The sequence below is a fragment of the Volvox carteri genome, assembly GCF_000143455.1.
Source record: "Volvox carteri f. nagariensis unplaced genomic scaffold VOLCAscaffold_3, whole genome shotgun sequence".
Taxonomy (NCBI): Eukaryota; Viridiplantae; Chlorophyta; class Chlorophyceae; order Chlamydomonadales; family Volvocaceae; genus Volvox; species Volvox carteri.
In genome coordinates, this window is record NW_003307546.1 from 476509 (window position 1) to 498495 (window position 21987).

Below are 21987 nucleotides of genomic sequence, written 5' to 3' on the forward strand. Positions count from 1 at the left end.
AGAAGACCTTTTTCCAGGATCCCAGAGAGCCAGAGTATGCGCAGACCCGCGGTTCATGCGCAGAGCAGAGAAGTTCGCAATACCCTGACCAGACCGTGGCTACGCGCTAACTGCCCCAGCTGGCATGCGAACATGCAAGAAACACTCTCAAGAAGTGTCTTGTGAGTGTTTGTAGTATGTCGCCTCCCATGCGGATTTGGCTAGCTATGCATGTACGGCTTACGACACGCAAAAGAACAAAGCGCCAGGTACACATTTGACTTCAACACATCGATTCTCAAGTGGACACAATCAGATGTGCGCATTCCATTAGTGATCACGTTACCTATATATTTATAAGCGTGTTAGGGTCTACTTGAGCAGCTGTTCTGAAGGCATCTCCAACTTCAAAAATAAACACCCTGGGCCTCCCCGCCGCTTATGATCAACGTGGTGGCCCGGAGGCTGAAGCCAACTGGCGGAGTAAAGGTTGACCACGCTTCAGCAAACCGGGTGCGTCCTGTCCGCAAAGCAACATGACTTGCCACAGACGTTTACTAAACTGAAAGATGGATCCCGCTGTGCTTGTCAGGAGCTTAGGGAAGAGCTTGAAGGCAAAGCCAGGTCGGTTCGCGTTCAGCACCCGTTGGTAGCACGCTTGGGCCGGTGTCATGCATGAGATTGTCTCAGGGCTTCAGCCGGAAGCTGCGTTTTGCCGTGATTCACTTTCCTTACTAGGACGAGAACACGCACAGCAGGAAGCAGACCGTGGAACTGCTATCCTTCAAGCGTCGTTGCCGCCGTGTAAAGTTTGAAAAGCCAAGTCCGGAACGTTTAGACTTATCTACCCCATGCTTCCCTCTCGGCAGGAACAGCTCCAACGCAGAGGACAAAACCATGGATGCCATCGACGACGCCGATTTGGTTGACGTGCTGGGTGAAATTGAAGGCCTGGTAGAGCAAGAGGTGCGACCCGGCACAGCGGGCCGTTCATCCTCTGATTTTCTTGCTGACTGGCAAGGCGGCACAATACATAAGACTTGTGAGCAGCAGTTGCCTGTTCCTTACATCGCGTGATGGCTGAAGCCAACGATGCAGTTCGAACTGTTGGTTTGCAATTCCATCGCGTAACACCTCAATTCAAATTGGGGCCAGTTCAGCAAGTTGTTCTCATCCATATGAAAATGCAAGCATGATTTGGGTCACCACCATCAGGCGGCGCCATGGATCTTCGCATACGACAACCACTGCATTAGCGCACGATGCGCGGTGTCGAATTGATGTTTGGTCTTCGTTGTCGCATCGTGGCCTCGCCTTTGACTTCTCTTTTCTCCGTTAGGAAGTTACGGGGGATGGCGACGTCAACGCTCAGCTGGAGGCAGCACTAGGCGAGGCGCTAGACCCTACAGAGGAACAGCAGGCAGAGGAGGACGGCACCGCAGCGCAGGAAGCTGAGCCCGCCGAGCCCGAGGATGCCACTGCCGCAGCAGCGGACGAAGCCGACGTTGTAGAACGTGACAACGCCGCGGAGGCTATTGCTGATCCGCAGCCCCAGGCTGATGATGAGACCCCAGCAGCAAGTGCAGATGATGACGTCGACGACGTGCTAGGCGAGATAGCGGCTGCGCTTGAGGCGCAGGGCGGCGTGTTAGCCGGCGAGGTGCGATGTGGGTTCTGGGTCAAGGGCAAGTGTGTCGGGTTTACAAGTCTTGGCTTAAGGAAGGGTTGTGAATAAGCAGATCATAGAAGGCTCTTGGGAGCAAAGCGGTCCACTGTCGCATCTGGGTCTGCACAGAAGTATCGTTGCTGACGACCAGGGCAGTTGTTTGGGGTCCTTGTACCCACAAGACAAGACATCGGTTTCACCTCGCTGTGCCTGGGCACAGGACGCTGCAGCGGACGTCAACACGAACGCCAACACGAAAGCGGACGCTGCGGAGAGCCCAGCTGATGAACCGCCAGGGACCGCCGCCGAAGCTGGCGTTGGCGACGAGGCACCAGCTCCTACCCAGACCGACGCCAATGCAGTAGAAACGGAGGCTAAACCTGTTCCTGGCCTCTCCGCCAAGACTGCGACAACCAAACCCGGCATCACTGTTCCCAAGACTTCTGCCGTCGCTGTTGCACCTGCGGTCGGCCGCAAGGGACTCCTCCCGCCAGTCCGCAAGGCCGTCACCGTTGCGCCCACCAAGGCAGCAGCGGCGCCCTTGACGGGCGCGACCGCAGGCAGCAAACCTGCGGCAGGAGGCGTCGCCGTCAGTGCCAAACCTGCGGCCAAAGCCGCAGCTACAGGCGCAGCCGCAACCGTCAAGCCGGCTGTAATAGGCAAGGCCGCCGCGGCCGCACCAGCTGTAGCTCCAAAACCAGGAGCTGCTGCTAAACCAGTTGCGACAGCGGCCGCCGCCAAGCCGGCTGCTGCGGGCGGGGCCAAGCCCGTAGCGCCTGCCGCAACCAAGGCGGCCGATGGAGCGCCCAGCCGCGTGGGGGCAGTAAAGCCGGCGGCGGCAGCATCAAATACAAAGCCTGCTACCATTAGCGCGGCGAAACCTGCTGCCGCGGCGGCGGCAGCAAAGCCGGTTGTTGCCGGGGCGGCTAAGCCCGCCGCTGTACCTGCGGCGAAGCCCAAGGCTTTGGCTGCACCGAAAGTCATTCAGGCGCGGCTCGTTCCCGATGATGACGCGGAGGACGATGACGCAGCCGCTGTCGAAGAAGCCAAGACCGCAGCAGCACCGGCTCCAGCCAAGGGCGCCAAGAAAGGTGGGGGGAACGGCGACAGGGAGTCGTACACCATAAAATCTGGTAGTGCCACGAAACGACATGCTGCAGCACGACAGCGGCCCATAGCAACCTGCCCTGTGGCGCCGAGCTGCCTTCCATCGCTCATGCCGGCCTGTCAGCAAGCCTAACATGATCCAGGTTGCCCTTACCACGAAGTGTAGCTCTCACTGTTGCAAACTGGTTTTTAGGCATTTCCTTCCAGAAAGCATAGTCCTCAAGTTGCCCCAACAAACAACACCAAGTTCCTAACTTCAGTTTGTCTCGCGTGATTCTTCTTCGCGCGACTGTTGTATTCGCAGTGAGCGCGCCATCTAAGGGCGAGGCAGGTGTGGCCGGTAAGAAGGGCGCGGCAGCTGGCGGAGCTGCCGCCAAGGCGCGCGTCGTGACGGTGGGTGCCAAGGCCTCAGCCGCCTACGAACTGTTCAAGGTCGAGCACAAGCAGCAGCTGATAGGTGCGCTAGTGAATGGGTTGCTCCTGGTGCTGGAGCTTGCATGCGGATGCAGAGGCATTGTTGACCTGCTCAAGCAAGTCGGCTGTTGGCACGCCGCTTTCCCCCCGGGTGATTTCGCTTAATTGGTACGCTAACTGTGTACCATGTTTTTTTTATCTTTATCTTTTCCCAACCATGCGGAAATGGCAGATGAGGGGATGGAGGCGGCTGAGGCGGCTGAGCAGACAGTGAAGGATTGGGCGGCCCTGAGCGCTGAAGAGAAGGCCGAATATGAGGTAGGTGCGTTAGTTTCGGGGCTGGCTTCACGGAAGGAGAGGGGCAAAGTTTATATGGCCCACGCATTAGGTAGATGGAGGGGCTAAGCCACGTGTGATGTACTTGACAGCAAACAACTAACTCGGTACCGCTTTCAGTCTGTTCGCTTGGTTGTGTACATCCACTGCGCCATCCGCATTGGCTGCTTACCAGGAACCTGTACGAATCTCATGCATGCAAATGCAAGTTATAAACTAGCTATTGCAGTCACATGCCGTTGACCCTGCTCATTCATGTCTTTTGTGCTACAGGCACGGGCCAAGGAACAGGCGAGAAATGATAACGACAAGCCGGCACCCACGCAACTCAAGGCCCAGCAAGCCAAGGCTCCTAAGGCCCCTAAGGCCGCACCGGCGGAGGCGGGACCCAAGTACTACACCAATGGCTACATGGTACGTGCGTGACCTCCTATACCTCCGAGAGAAACCTAGATGCAGCTGTAGGGGGCCTTCAGCAATCATTTGCGCCATCGGAAGCCAAGGTCCCCCTCGCTTTAAAAGCTGAAGGTCCCATAGGCTGGGCATTCAGGAGCTCATCCTCAACCGCTCCGTAGTCTCAAAGCCTGCAGGTACGCGCGGCACGATCAATATATGTGCTTGACGTGCTCGGAACCTCTCCCCATGTATGGTTGCTTCCTCAGTTGTTTCTGGAGGAGCGGCGCCCCGAGATCGTGGGTGCCCATCCGGAGGCATCCTTCACCGACGTTGGCAAGCTGCTGGGGGCCGAGTGGCGTGGCCTTGGCAAGGATGACCAAGAGGAGTACAACAAGCGCGCCAAGGTCCGCGTCTTTTTAAGTCCAGGGTTTCCGTTGCCACTCCGGTTGTGCGTGTGGAGCCCTACCACACGGGATGGTGTGCTTTTACCACGGAAGCTTCACGTCTTTGTCCGTATTTGCGGCTTGGGGGTAAAGTAACGCGACCGTGAGCGGCTCTATGCATTGCACAGCATTGGGCACATGGCATGTTACGGTCCCCGCTTGACATGGACTGAGGCACGGATGTGCATTTGTAAGCGCAGACCTTTAAGGAAACGAACTAGAGTATCACAACGCAAGGCCCAGTTTCCCAGGTCGTCTAGGTCTGGCGTGACTCTTCGTAGCTCTTATGATACAATTCCTCAGGATATGTACACGATCTTCACACGAGCACATTTTTGTCTGTCATCATGCGCTGCTCTTTTATCCGTGCAATTCACGCAGGCGCTGAACGCCGAGAGTGGCGCACAGCCGAAGCCGCGGAAGAGCAAGAAGAAGGACGAGGCGGCGGAGGGAGATGGCAAGAAGCAGTCCGGCAAGGCGGCGGGCGGGTCCAAGAAGGCGGCACCGGCAAAGGGGTCTGGCAGGGGCCACAAAAGGTCCGCCGGTGGGGCGGATGGCGACGACCCAGATGGACTCATGAATTTAGCGGTGGCGGCAGCCGAAGGCATGGAGATCGATGGTGATCACGATGACGAGATGGCCGATGTCGGTGGTGGTGACGTTGGCGCGCCCGGCCGCGGCGGCAAGCGGCCCAGTGGCTCGTCGTCGCGTAAGCGCAGTAGCAGCGCCCGCGGCGGCGGTAGCAAGAAGCGGCGGCGAAGTGATGAAGCGGACAAGGCGGAAGCTGACGAGGGCGAGGCCGTTGCGGCTGAGGAGAGCGACGAGAGCGATCGGGAGGATGTTGACTGGGAGGCCCACCCTGCCGAGGCTATCCTGGCAAAGACGTCGGACGGGAGAGTGAGTGACAAAAAGGGGGAGGCGTAACCATCCAAATCGCCTGTCCAGTTTCGGTGTTCTGCCAGGTTTAAAACCGTAGATGAAGGATGCTAAAGATTCGAGCAGAGGTTGAGGTTCTAAAAGCGGCGGTGTGCCAAAGAAAGGAAACCCCAAAGGTTGCGTCCATGCGCTCCGTTGCCAGGTACCGTTGCTTCTACGGCACTCCGGATGCCAGATGATAGCCCTGGCTGCGGTTGTGTCAACGACCTTTTGCTGTATTGCAGTACCTCGTCAAGCGTGCGAGCTTGGGCTTGGACGAGTACGGCATCGTCAATGGGCGTGCCGTCAAGCGCCAGCGGCTGAACATGGGCAGTGATGCGGCTGCCGGGGCAGGAGACAGCGAGGCGTCTCTGCCCGTGAGCATCGAAATGGTGAGTGGGAGGGGTTGCGGAATCTTATCGTGTTAACTGTCTGGTGGCTGGCTTGTGACAGATCCTCCCAGAACGTTGTCGCGCATCAACCTGGCTACACTGCGCCCGTTGTACGTCGTTGGTTGATCTGCCCTGGGCGCGGTAGGAACTGCTAATGTGCGCCCAATGCCGCTCTTTCTGCTTCTGGGTCCCGAGCCGCCGTCGGTATTGGTTGCCGGAGGTGAACTCTATGGCGGGATCAAGAGTGCTGCGGATTTTTGCAACCCTCGTTCGGGCGATGTTGGCTGAAGGAAATAATCAACGGAAGCGCGGACACTCGAAACTCTTTCCCTCAGGTGGACGAGTTTGAGGCCTTTGAGCGTTCCTTCTGGGCCAGCATCCAAGACCGCTCGGATGGAGGCGATTTGGACTTGGGTGAGTGTTAGGATGATACGTTACACACATCCTCATAATTGCATGTCAACGCGCTCGCCAAACGATTGCCATTGTGCTACATTGAAGCATTGGGCCTAGTGTAGGGGTCAGCTACTTACCTAACCATCTATCCTCATTCGCCACCAAATGCCCTGGCTATGCCAAACGTACGTGTATCGTGCTTTAAAAGGTTTTGGTGTTCTTATTTTGCGCCGGCTGAGACCCTGCCGTACCCAATGTTTCCTTCCATGTCTGCCCTCGTCTTAAGACGACCTGGGGGAGAATTCCCCACTGGAGTTGTGTTACTACCTGGGCAAGCTGCGGGAGAACCGCATGGCGCTGCACCCCGCAAGCATAACCCGTCGCGACAAGGACACCATGATCCGCGTCCCCGCACTAAGGTATGCAGGAGTCGGTGTCTGGGACGATTGCAATTGGGGGCAAGGGAGGTGCTTGTGGACTAGGGCGTTATGTAACAACGGTGTGCCTTCGTCGGTGCGCAGCCTGCAACATTTCGCCTGCCGGTGGGTGCTCGTTGCGTCTGGTGGATGCTTCGGGTTGCAAGGTAGGAATGGTTTGGACACCCCAGATCGCAAGTGCAGGGACTTCTTATCCTGCTCTCCATACCTACGTGCACCACATATTATCGGCTTGGCAGTAACCGCCCTATCCCACCTTGCCCGGTTATACCTTGCGATGTACTGTATTGTATATACAGTACTGTACCCTGCAGCGCAATTGACGGATTGTGGACACAAGTCACGAACCGAAAGCCCACATGACTCCATTTTCATTGTAAGCAGGCTGTCTATGGCCGTCCAGCGCGTGCTGATGCTGGAGCGGCAGCGGGCGGATAACCTGGCGGCGAGGCTGGCGGAGGCGGAAACAAGGTTAGCGCAGTACGAGGGGCAAGGAGAAGCCGAGGAGGGGGTCGTCGAGGAGGCGGAGGCTTAGGAGGGCAGCCGCTGGTAAAACTGGTTGAACGCAGGATGAATTCGTGTGTACATACAGGTGATGCCGTACAATATTCCATGCGCAAGGCAGTTCGAGGATATTGAACTGGTAGGTAGGCTTGCGCTAGGAGGGCGCCACTGGGCATAACAAGAGGCGAAAAACTGAAAATTGAATGCAGGAGGCTTAAACGAAGTCGGTGCACACTTGTTGATGGACGCCGGCGCGTGCGCATGCGTGCAAATGCGCGTGTGATTTCCTCATAAACTGAGTTAATTTGCTGCTCAGCTTTGTACGGTGTGGGATTTTAGCCAGGGCTGAATGAATGCGGCATATATCGTAACCAGTCCTTCATGTGATCTTGGGAACTGTAAAGGTGTAATCGGCCATGCAGAGAAGCTGTTAATGCAGCAGACAACCATTATATTCGGGGGTAAGTTCCAGGCGAGGCGAGGACATCTACCTATGCAAGCGTCAGTGCAACCTCCAACCCAGTCACAATTTCCCCAGGACTCGAAGATTAGGAAATACATGATATTTGTTTGTGGATTGCACGCTTCTAGTTTGCTTGGGTGGAGGCCAATAATCAGAAGAAATGGTACTGTACGGTTGCGGCAGCGAACACTGCCGATTGGCTTTAAAGCATGGTTATCGTCAATTTCCTCAACTGCCGTTGCCCCCGGCTGCCCGCCCGCTGTCTGCCTTACCTAACGTCGATAACGCTACAGTCCGTTCTTAGGTACGGTCCGTTAGCAAATGCACGGTCGTCCTGCAGCTGGACTTCACGTATTCAGCCACGCACGTTACGCGCACGTGCAACCACAACCGCAGCAACCCGCAGCAACTCGTTGCGCGCCAGCACCGTCACCTTTCTGATTATCGCAGCACGAATTGCACAGTTATCGGTTTCATAGGGTTTGGAAGGGAGAAGAAGGAACTATTTGACGCCGCAGCTAGAACCAAAGACATTTAAAACACTTCCTCCTCCACGTCCCGCTCCTCGGCTGCTGCACTAGCGAAGGTCGCTTTAGCTCCTGCTCCACGCCCTCTCCGCCGCGACGCCCCTCCTGCTCTGCTCTTATCCCCTTTCTTCCCCGAGCCTCTTTGGGAGGCTTTAGCGGGTGGTGAAGGCAACGCTTCGCCTTGGCCCGGTCCGCCTCCGCCGTCGCCCTCGGCAGCTCCTCCTTCGGAGGCGCCGCTACCGCTCCCAGCCGACGCTCGCGATCCCACAGCTAGATCCAATCCCACTTTGGTGTGCAGGCCAACAATGACCAGCTGGCAGTTGCAATGGCCGTACAGCGACCTGGGCGAAAGCTGGCTACAGCCAAGCACCACCAATTTGCGCAGGCGTGTACATCGATCCAGCAGCGGACCCAGGCAGCGGTCGGATAGCTTCCTGTAGAGAAGAGAGGGGAGGGCAGGGAAAGCGGGCGACATGTTGGACAACACATCGATAAAAGTGTGCAAGGGCCCTCACGGTGAGTTGGGCGGTTTCCCGTACAGCTACCGCACGGCGGGGGAGCCAAGACAATGTCAAACATAATAACACCCCTTGTTAAACGGATTGGTATGGCTGAAAAGCCGCAAGCCTGATGCCGAGTGTCATATTATGTTGTCATATCCTCAATGGGAATGACAATTGCTATAAGGAGAGAGCTCCTGTCCGCACGCCATCCCGACCAACCGCAGGGCCCGTCCCTTAATACCCCCCACATGCGGTACCTGCAAAAGGACATATCTAGGTACTCCAGCGTTTCATGGCAGCATGATGTGAGCGCCCTCGCCACTGCGGGCCCCACCGCCGTGACACCACTGAGGGTGAGGTGGCGCATGGTGCCCATTCGGAGCAGATCAGCAAGAGCCTGGTCTCCTAGCCGTGTGCACCGCCGAGCGGAGAAGACCTGCGGGGGAGGGAGGAACCCATCAGAGCTCTAATAATTCAACATCTGAATGAAAGCCAGGAAGGTTGAGGAAAACGGAAATATATAGGATGGAGGATGTCGAGAGCGTGCGTGAAGACTACACACTCACATACGTTTTTGCACACATGCATATGCGTATACGTGGAGGAACACCCGCTCTACTTGCTTGTTGTGACCCTCTACTTGGCTCGCTAGGGTCATGTGGCAACCACGAAGCGCACGCCCGTACGCCCCTACGCCCCTACGCACCCGTAACGCTTTGCATTGCGAAGCCAGGGCCTGCACGCCACGATCTGTCACCTTGCCGCCGCACTCGTCCAATCGAAGCACCTCCAGCTCCAATCCACGGGTCGCCGCCAGCGCCGTCAGTCCCTCGTCCGTAACGCCCTGTCAAAACCCATGAAACCCACCATGTCGCACCGCAAACAACCGTGGCCCCGAATAACTAGCGTTATTAGCGCTGAGGACCTCATATGCCACCGCCTGCAATGGGGTTTTCCCTCCTCCCCCTCCCCTGCCCTCCCTGGGCCATGGCTACCTTTTCCCCTCTGACGCAACCTGCAGATGGAGTCCAACAGCTGCGGGCAGAGAGGGATTCTTAAAAAAAAGATCCCTTCTTCGTAAGCAATGCACGTCTGCCCTCCCCCAACAGCATGGATGCCAAATGACGGCACCCTGGGTGTGGTGGTGCATCTCATCAACGCATTCCAAGGCCAAAGGCCATGTCAGGGACACCATCTTGGGCGGCACCCTGTGGGCCCCATCACCTTCTGCAGCTAAGGCACACCAGACAAGCAAGCAGGCTGGCAGACATGGATGCATCATGATGCAGCGCCACGCGGTTCAACGGCCCACATTATCCGCTAACATATCCTCCCCAGCCCCCAAGAACCGTGGGGCCCAGTAGAAGACATCTGGGGCCCGGCTCCACCCTGCCCCACTGCACCCTCCACCCTATACCCCCATGTTTCCATCATCTGCCATCCCCGCCTTCACCGCCCCACCTGGCAGCAGCGGATACTGAGTTCCCTCAGCTGGGTCAGGGAACCCACCGCCATAAGCACCGCATCATCCAGCTGCGGTCAGGTGGGTGGAAATCATGCGCAAGAAGCAAAGGTTAACGGGCGCAGCAGAGCCTGGTACGTGTCACACGCATGTTTCGTCTGTATGCATGTCAGGTGTGCTTCTCATCATCTTCGTGTGCTTTGCTTCCGTTTCCTCCCCTTTTTCCCGCACCTCGGGTATGCCGTCCAGCTTCAGGCTCCTCAGTCGGGTCATGCGGGGCAGCGACACTACCAACGAATCGGAGCTGACGCCCCGACAGTCCGCCAGGTCCAGATGGCTACAAGGGCGGCATGGGCAACCCCGGGATGCAACGTGAAGGCCTGGCCGTGGTTGGGTGAGAGGCCGCACCCAGACATATGGAGGATCTCCCCAAGCTGAGATGGACATGGATAAGATGCTCCTTCGCATTAAGAGTGCAACGCGATTACGTCGTCAAGGTCTCGTCAGGTTTCTAGCGCTAGGATATGCATGGGAATAGACGGCGCACCGGATTCCCCGTTTTTCCTTTTCCCTTCCCTGTACAGTTGGAGGAGCGAGGTCAAGTCCATGTTCCATGTCCTCAAGGCCCCCATGAAGCCCACGGTGCGTTCCGACTAGTTACCTTAGCCGCGGTATGAGTGCGGGCAGCTTGTCCACTACAGCTCCCGTCAGTCGGGGACACTGGGGTACCGCCAGCCGGTCCAGGGAGGGGGCGACGGACAGAACCTGTAAGATAGGGTCCGGGACGAGAGCGAGTGGGGAAGAGAACAAATCAGTAAATCCCGGAAGGTAAGGTACGAAAATGGCAGCCAGAGCCGCCGTCTTGCTACCGTACCACACAAATCTGTTCCCTGTAAAACAAGCTCGTGTCTCACACACACACACACCTTCTCCAGCCCCGCATCCGACAGGCGGTAGGCCCCCGCCAATTCTAGGGACTCCAGCTGCTCCAGGGGCCCCCCGGCAGCCAGCAGCCCCGCGGACTCGTCGCCGAAACCACGGCCACAGAAGCCTAGCTCCAGCCGCTGAAGCCTAGATGGGGAAATGTGGGCAAAGAGGAAATGACGGAGGGGACAGATGGTTACGCGGTAGGGCGGACGTCAGGTTCGGGGCGGTGCTGGGAGGAGGTGCAGTCTGAGGAGGAATTAATTCGCATCTGGCAGGATGCCGTCACAAAGGTGGGGTGCCATCCGCAATGTCCTTCCCACCCCTCTCATCCTCTTCAACCTCCTTACTTGTTGTTATCCAGCACGCGCAGCATCTCCCCCATCGCCGGCCCGTCCAGCTGGGTGCATTCGGGCAGGACCACCTCCGAGGGGCTGTCCGCGAAGAACAACCGGGCTACCTGGAGGACATGTAATCATGACATGAACGAAAGGCAGGCAGGGGACTCCAAGTCGAGGCCTACACTAGGACGTGAGGCGAAAAAAACCCTCCTACAATCCCCCTTCCGTTGGGTAGGGGCTGCACACACACATGGGCATAGGCGGCGGGCAGCAACCGAGTCCTGAAACCAGGCACGAACGCGACGGGGATTCAAAAGTAGACTTTTAAGGAGCAACGAAAGAACAGTGTTGCATTGGGGTGGTGGGATGAGATACCCTAAGCTGGCAACAACGGGGGCCTTTCCCCGGCGCGACACGGTTCGGCGCCCGGGGCCTCCCTCGAGGACCTGCCCCGGCCGCTCGCCCCACCCACAGCTCCACGGCATGGCGCAAACGCGGACATTACTGTCGAAGAGCGGTCCACACCCGCATACTCATGGAAGGGAGTGCGAAGAAGCATTACGGCCCACGCGAGACCCGAGAGGCGCTTTACGGTCTCAATAAATTCCCCACCCACATACATAAGCAGCCAGCTACGCCGCCCAGCCCTACACCATCATATCTTTTTATACACCGCCATTCTGTCCTCTACCCTGACACCCGAAACCACCCCCCCCATCCAGGCCCCACCTCGGGGGACATCTTCCTGCGGGCACATGCACTGGCTGCCATGCGGGCCTGCGGGCGGAGGGCAGGGGGGCCACGGGCGGGTAAGGGGGGAGGAGGAGGTGAATGGTGAAAAAAGAAACAATGCCGGCCCTGATCGCACGCGGGAGTGGGGAATGAGGCAGTGGGGAAAGAAATTGAGTGTTTGATGCAAGAAGGTGCACAGGGCATGTCCAGAGGGCCATGGTGAGCGAAACGCATACGCGAAAGGGTTTGGAGGTGGAGGGGAGGCTACAGAGCTACCAGACATGGCGTCATGGTTGTGATGGAACATATGCAGGAATACAGACCCCTGGCATCAACGCCAACACATCCATATCCCGGGGTCGAATGAAAACGGTTCCCAAAACCTTTGCCCCTACCTTACACTCCTCTTCTCATTCCCAGGTCGCTGCCTCCTAACCCGCTCAAGTATCCATTTAGACTACGCACGGCCGCTTTCTTAACCCAGCGATTTTCCTGGGCCCATCTCTGGCGGTCAATGACTCCTAGTTGTGGGTCGTCTGGGTCGCGTTAAGGGTGTTTCCCCCTTATCCTGCTCCCCTCTGCCCCCACCCGAAACCCCGGTCTCATGAAACACACACACACACACACACACGAACACACGAACACACGAACACACGAACACACGAACACACGAACACACGAACACACGAACACAAACACACATACACACACAACCCGCGGCAGAAGCCCTTGGGATTTTTGTCCGATGTCCCCCTGTCTAGGCACTTATCGTTTCCATCGCCCCCACCCAACACTTCCCCTCCCACGGCCTTCCTCTCTCTCAGCCCCGCCTGCTACCAATACCCCACGCCTGCACGCCGCACCCGCTGGCCGAATCGTACACGCACTCGGAGCCACGTCGTGCTTCTTAACCCCCACCTTGATCACGTCCGGTACGCCCCACAGCGACTCCACACAGTCCACGTAGGCCGTCAGCACATCCAGACAGATCTCAAACAGGGGCCGTACAGGGTCACGCGTGTGGGGGCCCAGGAAGGGGTCACGGGAAGGCTGCCACCCCGCATCCCCTGCTGCTGCTGCTGCTGCTGCCGATGATGTGCCCTCCGCGAAAAGGGCTGAACAAGTTAAAAAAAAACACGGAGGGGGATGGACAAGATAAAAGCATGGAATACAACATTCCAGTTAGGCGGCCACGCAGGGAAGCCAGAGGTGGGACTGAAAAGTATGCAACATCGAGGGACAGGAGCAGGTCCGTCCGCCCGCCGCTACCGTCCGTACCGTCCGTACCGTCCGACCCACTGCTGGCCTGTGCAATATCCCTCTGAGGGAATCCATCGACCTGAGTGAATCCATCGACCGTTCGTATCCGTAAACAATGCTATACACACATGCACACACGCACAGAGGCCCTCCCTCTCCCGCACAAGGGGAAGACCTTTCTATGCCTACACGCCTACGCGACGCACCCTCCTCCTGCTGCCCCTGGCACTGCAGCTTTGCTTGCCGGTCGTGTTGCGCCTTCTCCCGCGCATTGACCAGCTCTATGGCACTGCTCCAGGGACCCAGCGTGCGAGCCTGGGGCGGGGCGGGGGTTGATGGAAATGAAAGGGACGGGTTTGCAGTGTGGGTTGGGAAGAGGAGTCAGAGGTCTAACAAGAACTAAGCACGACGCGGCCAAACCAGGCAGGAGGTTGCCGTGCGGGCTGCGGCACGTGATGCCAGCGAGCATTGACGGGGCCGAGCGCGAATGGAGCAGTTGAGCCGAGAACACGGGTGGGGGGGCAGGGGGGAAGCAGGGCATGGAGGGGAAAGAGGGAGCTGGAGGAGGAAGAGGAAGAGAAGGGAGGGAGAGCTGGTCCTGGGAATTTATAAAGCCGCATAGTGAGGAAACGGCTTCTCCAGGGTTTACAAGGCAGGAAGCTGTTGGGGATCAGAGGGTGTGTGGTGCTTTGTGGTGCTGTGCGAGCGGCCCTAGCGGCGTTCTGCAAGGGGCGGGCCCCGGAGAGTCCCGTTCAAGCCAAGCGCATTTATAAGTTGATAATATCTTCCGACCTGGTCACTGCCGACGTGCACATTGTTGTCACCATCATCGCCATCATCGTTGAAGTGTGCAAAATGCGCCGCCCGTCGCCTTGCAATGGAAGCCATATCATTTCGGCGTGACCCTGCCTCACGGCTCGTGTCCCCCTTCTGCGCCTGGGCCTCATTTTCCTGCACAGCTGTACCATCACCATCTCTTTGCCGTTTCTGGGACATTATCAAAGTAATTTGCGTTTCTTTTTCTACGATACAGAGGCTCTCCCTCAACCATACACTCGACGTTTCCTTTGTTTCAAGCTTCTTGCGCCTATACGGTCCCCCGGCCAAACCAAGAGCTTCATAGCTGGAAAACCCTGAAAAAGAGATAAGCTTAATGATTTATACTTTTTGATGTTTCTTGCATTGTAACCTTGAACGGCCCAAACGAGCCTAGAGGCTCATGGGCTGTCCAGCTGGAAATAAGGACGACCTTACGAATTTACAAACAATCCAAATCCGCCCTCATTCATATACTGTAACCTCCCCCAAAACCCATGAATTCTGGTCGTGTGTGTGCCGCGTCACGGATATCCGTTGACATATGTACCAGTACCGCCGGTACAATATTTCATACCTTGTCGTGTCTTGACAACCGATGTGGAGTAAAGGTCAACTTTGTGCCCATTTGCAGCAAACCGACATCCTACTGGACACATATAACCAGCCGGTACGAAAGTAATGCTAATTGCCCATTGCGATTACGAATGCCGTCCATGATCGATCATCAATGCCTACGATCGTGTACATACAACCTCCCGGAGAAGGTCCCAATCTTCACAGCCCCGCAGGGGTAAAGCGCCGGGGTACCCGAGCAGAGCGTGACGCTCGTCCTCCACCTGGACGAGCCGATGCCCACCGCCGATGCCCACCGCCTTTCCTCTCCGACTGTCACTCGATGAACCACATTTTTATTAGGGCACTAACTCGGAACAGCCATCACGAATTTAGGACAGCTGGACTATCCGCAAGACTGCTGTGCATTTTTTGACTTGACGAAAATCACGACGAATTACAGGGGGATACGGTACTCGTACTCATTAAAAGGGCACAATGAACGACATAAAAGCAATAATTGCGACGCTGCCTTTCCATTTTTAATTCAACAACTTTGGAGTCTATGGCAAGTGTTTACACGTATCATCCGCCCCATAGGGTTGATGTCATGGGAACTCGTACTAAGCCAAGACAAAACGTAAAAAAACTCTAATGAACGCGTATTTGCAAAGCCCAGGCTGTTACCACAAAGCATTCCAAGATTAGGCGGCTACCACGCCGGCTGAGGCGGCGGGTGAATACGACAGGAAGTAGTACGGCTTGCTGGTAGAAGAGCTTGCAAGTCAGCGAAACACGAGGCGTAAACAGGTCTGTAAAGTAGCTTCACTATGGGGAGAGTTTCACTCATCGGCATGCCCAGATAATCCGTGCGAATTCACTGCATCCTTACTTGGTGCCTGCAACACTTCGTACGAGGGGTTAACGCTGACTAACTTAGTGACTATTCCCCTTGCTACCGAGTTATGATCCGAGAGATCATCCGCGCCGAGCACCCGTTGCATTTCTCGCTGAATTACGGATGACATTAGAAAGCTTTATGATGGGGATGCCCATTCACTCCCGGCGTACGGCAAAAAGCTATCCAGCACGCTGCCGCAAGTTGCTCACACTAATGGAAGCTTATGCACCCGCTGCCTTGCTAGCTAGAATGACGAGCACTCACCCTCCTGCACACGGCCGCTAACGAAGTCTTGGTCAGGTAATATTCCAGCAGCAAACCACCTCAGAGGTTTTCCCCACCCACGCCGATGGCTCTGCAATGTCGAACCAAGTAACTAACGGTTGCCATCCGCATGCCCTCACGTACATTACCAGAGACCTCATGTCTTTCTGTCAAGTTACAAGTTTTGCACAAGTGTGTGGGGCCCCGTCCATAAAAGCCAGGGGAACCATACACGGTCAGTTGTCCTGATTGTGGTGGCGAAGGAAGACGGTTGTGGTTCTCCCCCGGTCGCGCGTGTGCATCTGTACTGTGACGTGAAGGGTCCGTCGAATTTGAACACATTGGCCGGGCCGGCCCCCTCACGCACCGCTCAGCAACACATCAACAGCCCTGGCCGTCTCCAATACGCAGTACGCACACTGTGCGATACACTTTTGGACTTCCTGGATGGATGGATGTGCCCCATCCCCTGCCGCTATCACCCTTTTTCCGCGCCTCTGCATCTGCCTGCTGCACGCCTCTTTGCTTAAGTCATCTCGCTCACGACTCGCCCAACAATGGAACAGAACGCGCACGCAAATACGCCGCCACGACAAGCCAACCCTTAACGAGAATGTTGGTGCTGCGTCTGCTGCGTACCTTCAAATAATGTCGGTGCATGCCGCACAGCAGGTATTAACTTTCTACATGCCTCGCTTGCATTACGTATGATGACCGGTACACACATGTAAACAAATGTACCGATAAACAAACAGGCAAGCAAAACAAAAAAAGGATTACGGCGAAACCATGAGCTTCGTCCGAATATTCGTTGATGAGCAATCCTCCCCCCAATCATCCAATCATTCACGACGTCGACGTACTAAACTTGAAAAACTTTGCATATCGGCGTGCCGTTATGCACGCATGTATGTCGGCAGTCGGGTTTCCGTGTACTACTGCCTCCATTTGTGCGTGCATACATCAAGAGCAACACAAGCACGGGAATCGAACCATCACCGGTCCCCTATGCGCAGGCACGTAGATTGTTCTTTGTCGCCCATCCGCCATTCCTTGCAGGCAACCGTTCCGCACACACACGAGGATCTTTAGCAGTTAATCTGTTGATCAATTCATTTCCCCAGTACGCCAGTCAAAGGTGACCATCCCAACCTGATACGTGCCGGTGGGGTGTTGCCACACGCCGACCATTCCGAACAAGTGCACATTGACGACGTCATGGACGCAAGAAATTGCACTACGACTACCACTACTACGACTACTGCTGCTGCTCCCGGCCACGCGCACACGGCAGCGCCACGACATAACGTCTCCGCTAGCCTTGCGGTTGTGTGCGTGCGTATCCCGCCAAAGGTGCGTCCATCATTCAAAAAAACCGAAGCGTACACTTTCCCTTCAACAACATTTAAACCGTCGCCTCACACACAGCTCGCATCGGCACACGTAATTCCGCAGGCTGACGCATGCTGTAGGCAGTATACACACGCGTCGCTTTGGTATCCGCTTGCGCTGCAGTGCCTATTGGCTCTTGCTTTCATTTCGTGAAGGAGTCATGATGACGTCGTTACGAATAAATTAGTCATTGTCTCAATGGTCACCACCGCCAGCCATTGGCCAACCGAATGTAAAGCTGGAAAGCAGCAAGTAAGTAGTACACTAGCAGCACCTAGAGGCTCAGACACAACACGTAAAGCAAACACCTTCTACCCAGCTTAGACTACATACATTTACTCGCTTGATAAAGGAGGGCATGCATTCTGCACCTCCACCATCCTCACACTGCTCAGCAAGGCGCTACGAGCCCTAACTCACCAACACATAGCAGTTCTGATAGGTAGGCAGATAGAAAAGTAGAGAATTTTAGGTAGATAGATAGATACATACGTAGATAGGTAGGTAGGTAGGTAGGTAGGTAGATAGATAGATAGATAGATAGATAGATAGAGGATTCTCCAGAGTTAATAGAATCTGCGGAAAGACCGCCGCACACGCATGCACTGACATCCGACCGATGCGTCAAGTTATTACCTTGAATTCACGCAGCGAGCATGCCTATGTCCCCCGCATGCATCCTTGCGTACCAGGGAACAACACATACCCGGCATCCACGTATTGCACCCGACACACCAGATACGGCTGGCTGGCTAGCTAGCTAGGGCATCCCAAACGTATGGGGCTCGCTGCTGCTGCAGCCAGCCATGCCTGACGGCAGCCGGGATGAAAATATGGAGGCACCACATCCTCGATGCATTCAACAGCAGTGGCACATCGTCATGATTTTCAACAGCGCCAAACCGCGACCAGGGGAACATCGGCGGTATAGCGGCGGTCCAAGGGAAACTTGATGATGATAATGACGTTGACGACGTTGGTGATGGCTGGGGACCGTGATAATAGCGACAACGCTGATGGCGAAGATGGCAATGATGATGGCGACGGCTCCATTGGCGTGATTAAAGGCAGCAGCATCCTCGATCCGGCGACGTGCTGTTGCTGAATGGGCCGCCTGTGAACGGACCGTAGTGTACGCTGCGCTCGCCTGTGCGGTGCCACGCGCATACATATATGCACGAACAACACTTCAGTTATGGAAGTGTAAATAGATGTTGTCTGCATGCATATGCTGTAGCCGCACGCGGTGGTGGTGGTTACAGCAGTGCATGGGCAGTTTCAGTAATTCACAGCACCCACAGCACCCAGACAGCCAAGCCTGTTCAAATGCCTTACCTACCCGTGGAACTCCCCAGTCACAAGTTGCAAAGTATTGTTGCCGCTCTGACAGATTCACGCAAAGAAAATGAGACAATCCGTAGACACACACACACACACACACACACACACACACACACACACACAAACACACACTCTCTCACACATTGGCACGGAGGGAAGGAGCCCATCCATCCACTGACGCCCATACCACCCCACTCTTACGCACACGAGCGAGGTTGGGCGGCCCAGGCATCCATCCATCCATCCATCCATCCATCCATCCATCCATCCATCCATCCATCCATCCATCCATCCATCCATCCATCCATCCACCCATCCATCCATCCATCCATCCGCATTCATACACATGCATGCACTGCAGCTACATGCGCATAGGGCGTTTCTGTCGGGCTTCCGGCACACACGAAGACATAAATCCATACCTAAACACTGTATATGCACGCACACAGGTAACAGTGTAAGCGCCTCACCGGAAATGATAAAGTGGTTGCTGAGCCAGCTAATGCCGCCTTCGCCCAGCATGGCGGCCGTGTTGCCGCACACCAGGATGGGCTGGTTTCTGACCAGTCGATGGCGCATGTCCAGAGTGTACGCCTCATCACTGCCCTCGAGGGTCCCCTTGTACACCACCCACTGCCCGTAGTCCTCGCATGTGTCGTCCAGCAGCCTGTACACATAAGAACCAAGAACCTCATCACTACGCAACTTGACAATGAAAACACGCATGCTATCTGCCGCCAGGTGCACATGCACGACGACCACGCTACCAGGTGCACATACACCACACCTCGGTGCATGCGTAAAGACCAACTGGCTGGTCAATAGGCATCTGTCCGTTAGGAGGATAACACTGTCTTTCGAAGCTAAGGCTCCAGACTACGTCTGCGCGGATACGTGTCAGGCTTGACGTTCATGGGCCTAGGTTCCCTCCGACCAAGCGCATGGGCAGGAATGATGATGACCCATACAAGCACTGAATGGGTCTACCATCCAAGAGAACAGCTGGATAGAGCAGCGAAGCTGGCTCCCCTGCGCCCGCGTGTTTTATTATTTTGTGTGTTACATGGTCGTGAGTATTGTGAGGTACATGCATCGCACCCTCATGCGTTTCATTTTGCGCTGTTGGCCCCTAGCTGCAGATGGATAGGGGAGGCAGCGGGGTGCCGCACGAAGGCCTGGAACCTGGGGGAGCTGTGACGCACATGGCAGCCGTTGAGGCTGCGCAACATGTCCGTATCTTGGCGAGCCCATGGAGCCGTCAATGGTGCATGGTGGTGCCGGGCAGTGTAGTAGCGGACCTATGCAACGGCCTCCCAAGATGCTGGCACAGCGATTTAGCACACGTTTCTAGATGAGGTGTTTGCCGTACTGTACAGCTACTGCGGACAGATCATGACCAGCCGAAGCTTGCGGCTTCACAGCATCTTGCTTAAGCGGCGGATGGCTATCAGCATGCTGTCGTAGTTTGAAGGATTTCGTTTGAGCTGATGTTTCTGGACGACATTCTTGGTTGTTTAGTTCTTGGGGTTCCAGCTCGTATGAAGTATGTTGCCCTTTCGTTTTAGGTGACACTACTGCCCGAGGTGTAAAACTCTCTCACACACACACACATACACACACACACACGCGCGCACACACACGCACACACACACACACACGTGCAGGTGTCAGCAGAGGAAAGTAGTCCGGCAACTAGTGAAAGCTGCATTTTTGTGGGTAGGGAAGTTCAGTTTTAAAGGGCAGGCTCTGTAGCCGTATGTCTCCTGAAAGCGCCGCCCCTCAACGTGCGGGAAGCCCTCTCCGGACACAGGCCTGACCCTACGGGTTGGACACACATCGGACACTGGCGCGAAGCTGCGCAGCATGGCGATATGGACATGCCCTCCAGAAATAATGATGTCCCAGCAGGGTGCCATGCATCACCCTAAGTTACAGCAGAATGGCACGGACATAACCCTACATACGGATTGCTTTGCAAACCCAGAATCATGGTAAAATAAGCTAGTGCGTGCATCCAATGTCTCCACTGATAACGGGTTCACTGTAAGCCGTTCGAAAAAGGGATTTCCACACCGCCGGTCGACCGGATGGAAATGCACTAGGGAGGGCAACAGACAGATAGTCAGCACCGGGCCCACCCAGCACCTCCTAGAGCGACTACCTAGGCTGACCTCCACCTTTTCCAAGCCAGAACTACTCCTTTAATGCGTGCCACATGTCCGCCGAAGCGTACCCAACGGCGCAGTACTCGTATGTCTACTTGCACCTCTGTGCTCATACCCCTGCCTGCATGACTGGGGACCCGCGGCGGAAAGCGCGTTTCAACTCACCTATTTTTCTGTGCTCGGATCTGAAACGTTGACAGCTTACTGTTCAGCAGCATGAACTGTGCCTCCTCCTCCACGCTTTGCAAATCCCACGGCTCAACGCGCATTACGCGAGGCTGACGAAATCCAGCGGCCCGCAATACAGTGACAAAGTCTCCAAAGTACATCACCGGACCCACGCCTACAGCCTCCAGCGCCTCCGTAGACACGTCGGAACACAGCCTTCGGTTACATAGCAGCACTGAGACAAACAACTCGCCGCCCATCTTCAGCGCTGCGTACAGGACCTGCAGGGTGGATGCAAGCGCCTCGGGGGTGCCAACCGGAAGGCTCGAGACGGCTGCCAAGTGGAAGGCTTCCGCCGGGGGTGGCTGTTGGGCTAGCTGCTCGAGCCGGAAAACCAAATTCCCAGGCGGCGGGATGCTCAGCGTGTTCGCCCAATCCAGAAGCTGACTGTGTGCCAGGGCCACCGCAACTCCGGCCGCATTATCACTACTATTTCTCAACCAGCGGCTGGTGATTAGAGCGGCATCAGCAGGGTCATTAGTAGCTGGATAGGTAGTGCCGGGTCGTCCCGGTGCTGGAAGAGTAGGGCCGTCGTTTCTATCTTTGCAATCATGGGTGCGGCTGCCGCAGTCAACGTGCTGTGGTGGCGGTTGTGGAAGCTCTCCTGGGTCGAGCCAGCACTCCACCAAGCCAGCTCCGCCGACTAGCGCAGAGGCAGCAAATGCATCGTGGATTGCAGCTGGGTCGGATGACGCCAGGAGCAAACGGAGGCCTTGGATGCCGCTGCACGGGAACGGCAAGCCTGCTGGGTCTGGGTAGGAGGCCGAAACTGCAAGAGGCAACCTCCGCATGTCGCTGCTCGGTTCTCAGGCTAGCAATGTGGTGGATTGAGGCTAGAAGCGTGGAGAAGGCGCTTGATTAAGAACACTCATAACTCTGCTGATCTCGTCCATGAAGCCATGCAGTTACGCCAGCCAGTCGCACGCATGCTTATGCTGCCTGCGTGAGCGACTATGTGTGGCTCCACATATAAGAACCGCTGCCAGCCTTACGTGCTCCGTCGCTGAGCAAGGTTACTACGAAGGAAAGAGTTTGCGCAATGCCGTTCAGGACTCCCATTATGGATACGGAAAATAAGATTCTTCAAAGCTTATGGAGTAGGTTTGTGTGAGATTTTTATAAGGTTTT

General features: G+C 56.0%; 3 protein-coding genes across 3 annotated transcripts; 1 reads left to right on the forward strand and 2 right to left on the reverse strand.

Moving 5' to 3' along the window:
• Positions 1-420: 420 nt before the first annotated feature.
• VOLCADRAFT_115930 (uncharacterized protein) lies at positions 421-7016 on the forward strand (the record flags this gene model as incomplete). The annotated part of the gene is made up of 14 exons (XM_002946314.1): positions 421-492; positions 572-603; positions 849-945; positions 1319-1639; positions 1866-2736; positions 3057-3209; positions 3399-3484; positions 3776-3916; positions 4165-4302; positions 4723-5238; positions 5502-5648; positions 5984-6062; positions 6331-6463; positions 6866-7016. 14 exons carry the CDS (start codon positions 421-423, stop codon positions 7014-7016), a joined length of 2937 nt encoding a protein of 978 aa, XP_002946360.1.
• Positions 7017-7982: 966 nt separating this feature from the next.
• Positions 7983-14085, reverse strand: VOLCADRAFT_86557 (uncharacterized protein; the record flags this gene model as incomplete). The annotated part of the gene is made up of 12 exons (XM_002946480.1): positions 7983-8409; positions 8736-8914; positions 9185-9322; positions 9940-10011; positions 10172-10277; positions 10602-10705; positions 10867-11011; positions 11215-11324; positions 11935-11982; positions 12856-13052; positions 13404-13512; positions 13990-14085. The coding sequence occupies 12 exons, from the start codon at positions 14083-14085 to the stop codon at positions 7983-7985; spliced, it is 1731 nt and encodes a 576-aa protein (XP_002946526.1).
• Positions 14086-18186: 4101 nt separating this feature from the next.
• Positions 18187-21918, reverse strand: VOLCADRAFT_86558 (uncharacterized protein; the record flags this gene model as incomplete). The annotated part of the gene is made up of 4 exons (XM_002946481.1): positions 18187-18272; positions 18937-19133; positions 20797-21538; positions 21852-21918. 4 exons carry the CDS (start codon positions 21916-21918, stop codon positions 18187-18189), a joined length of 1092 nt encoding a protein of 363 aa, XP_002946527.1.
• Positions 21919-21987: the final 69 nt, after the last annotated feature.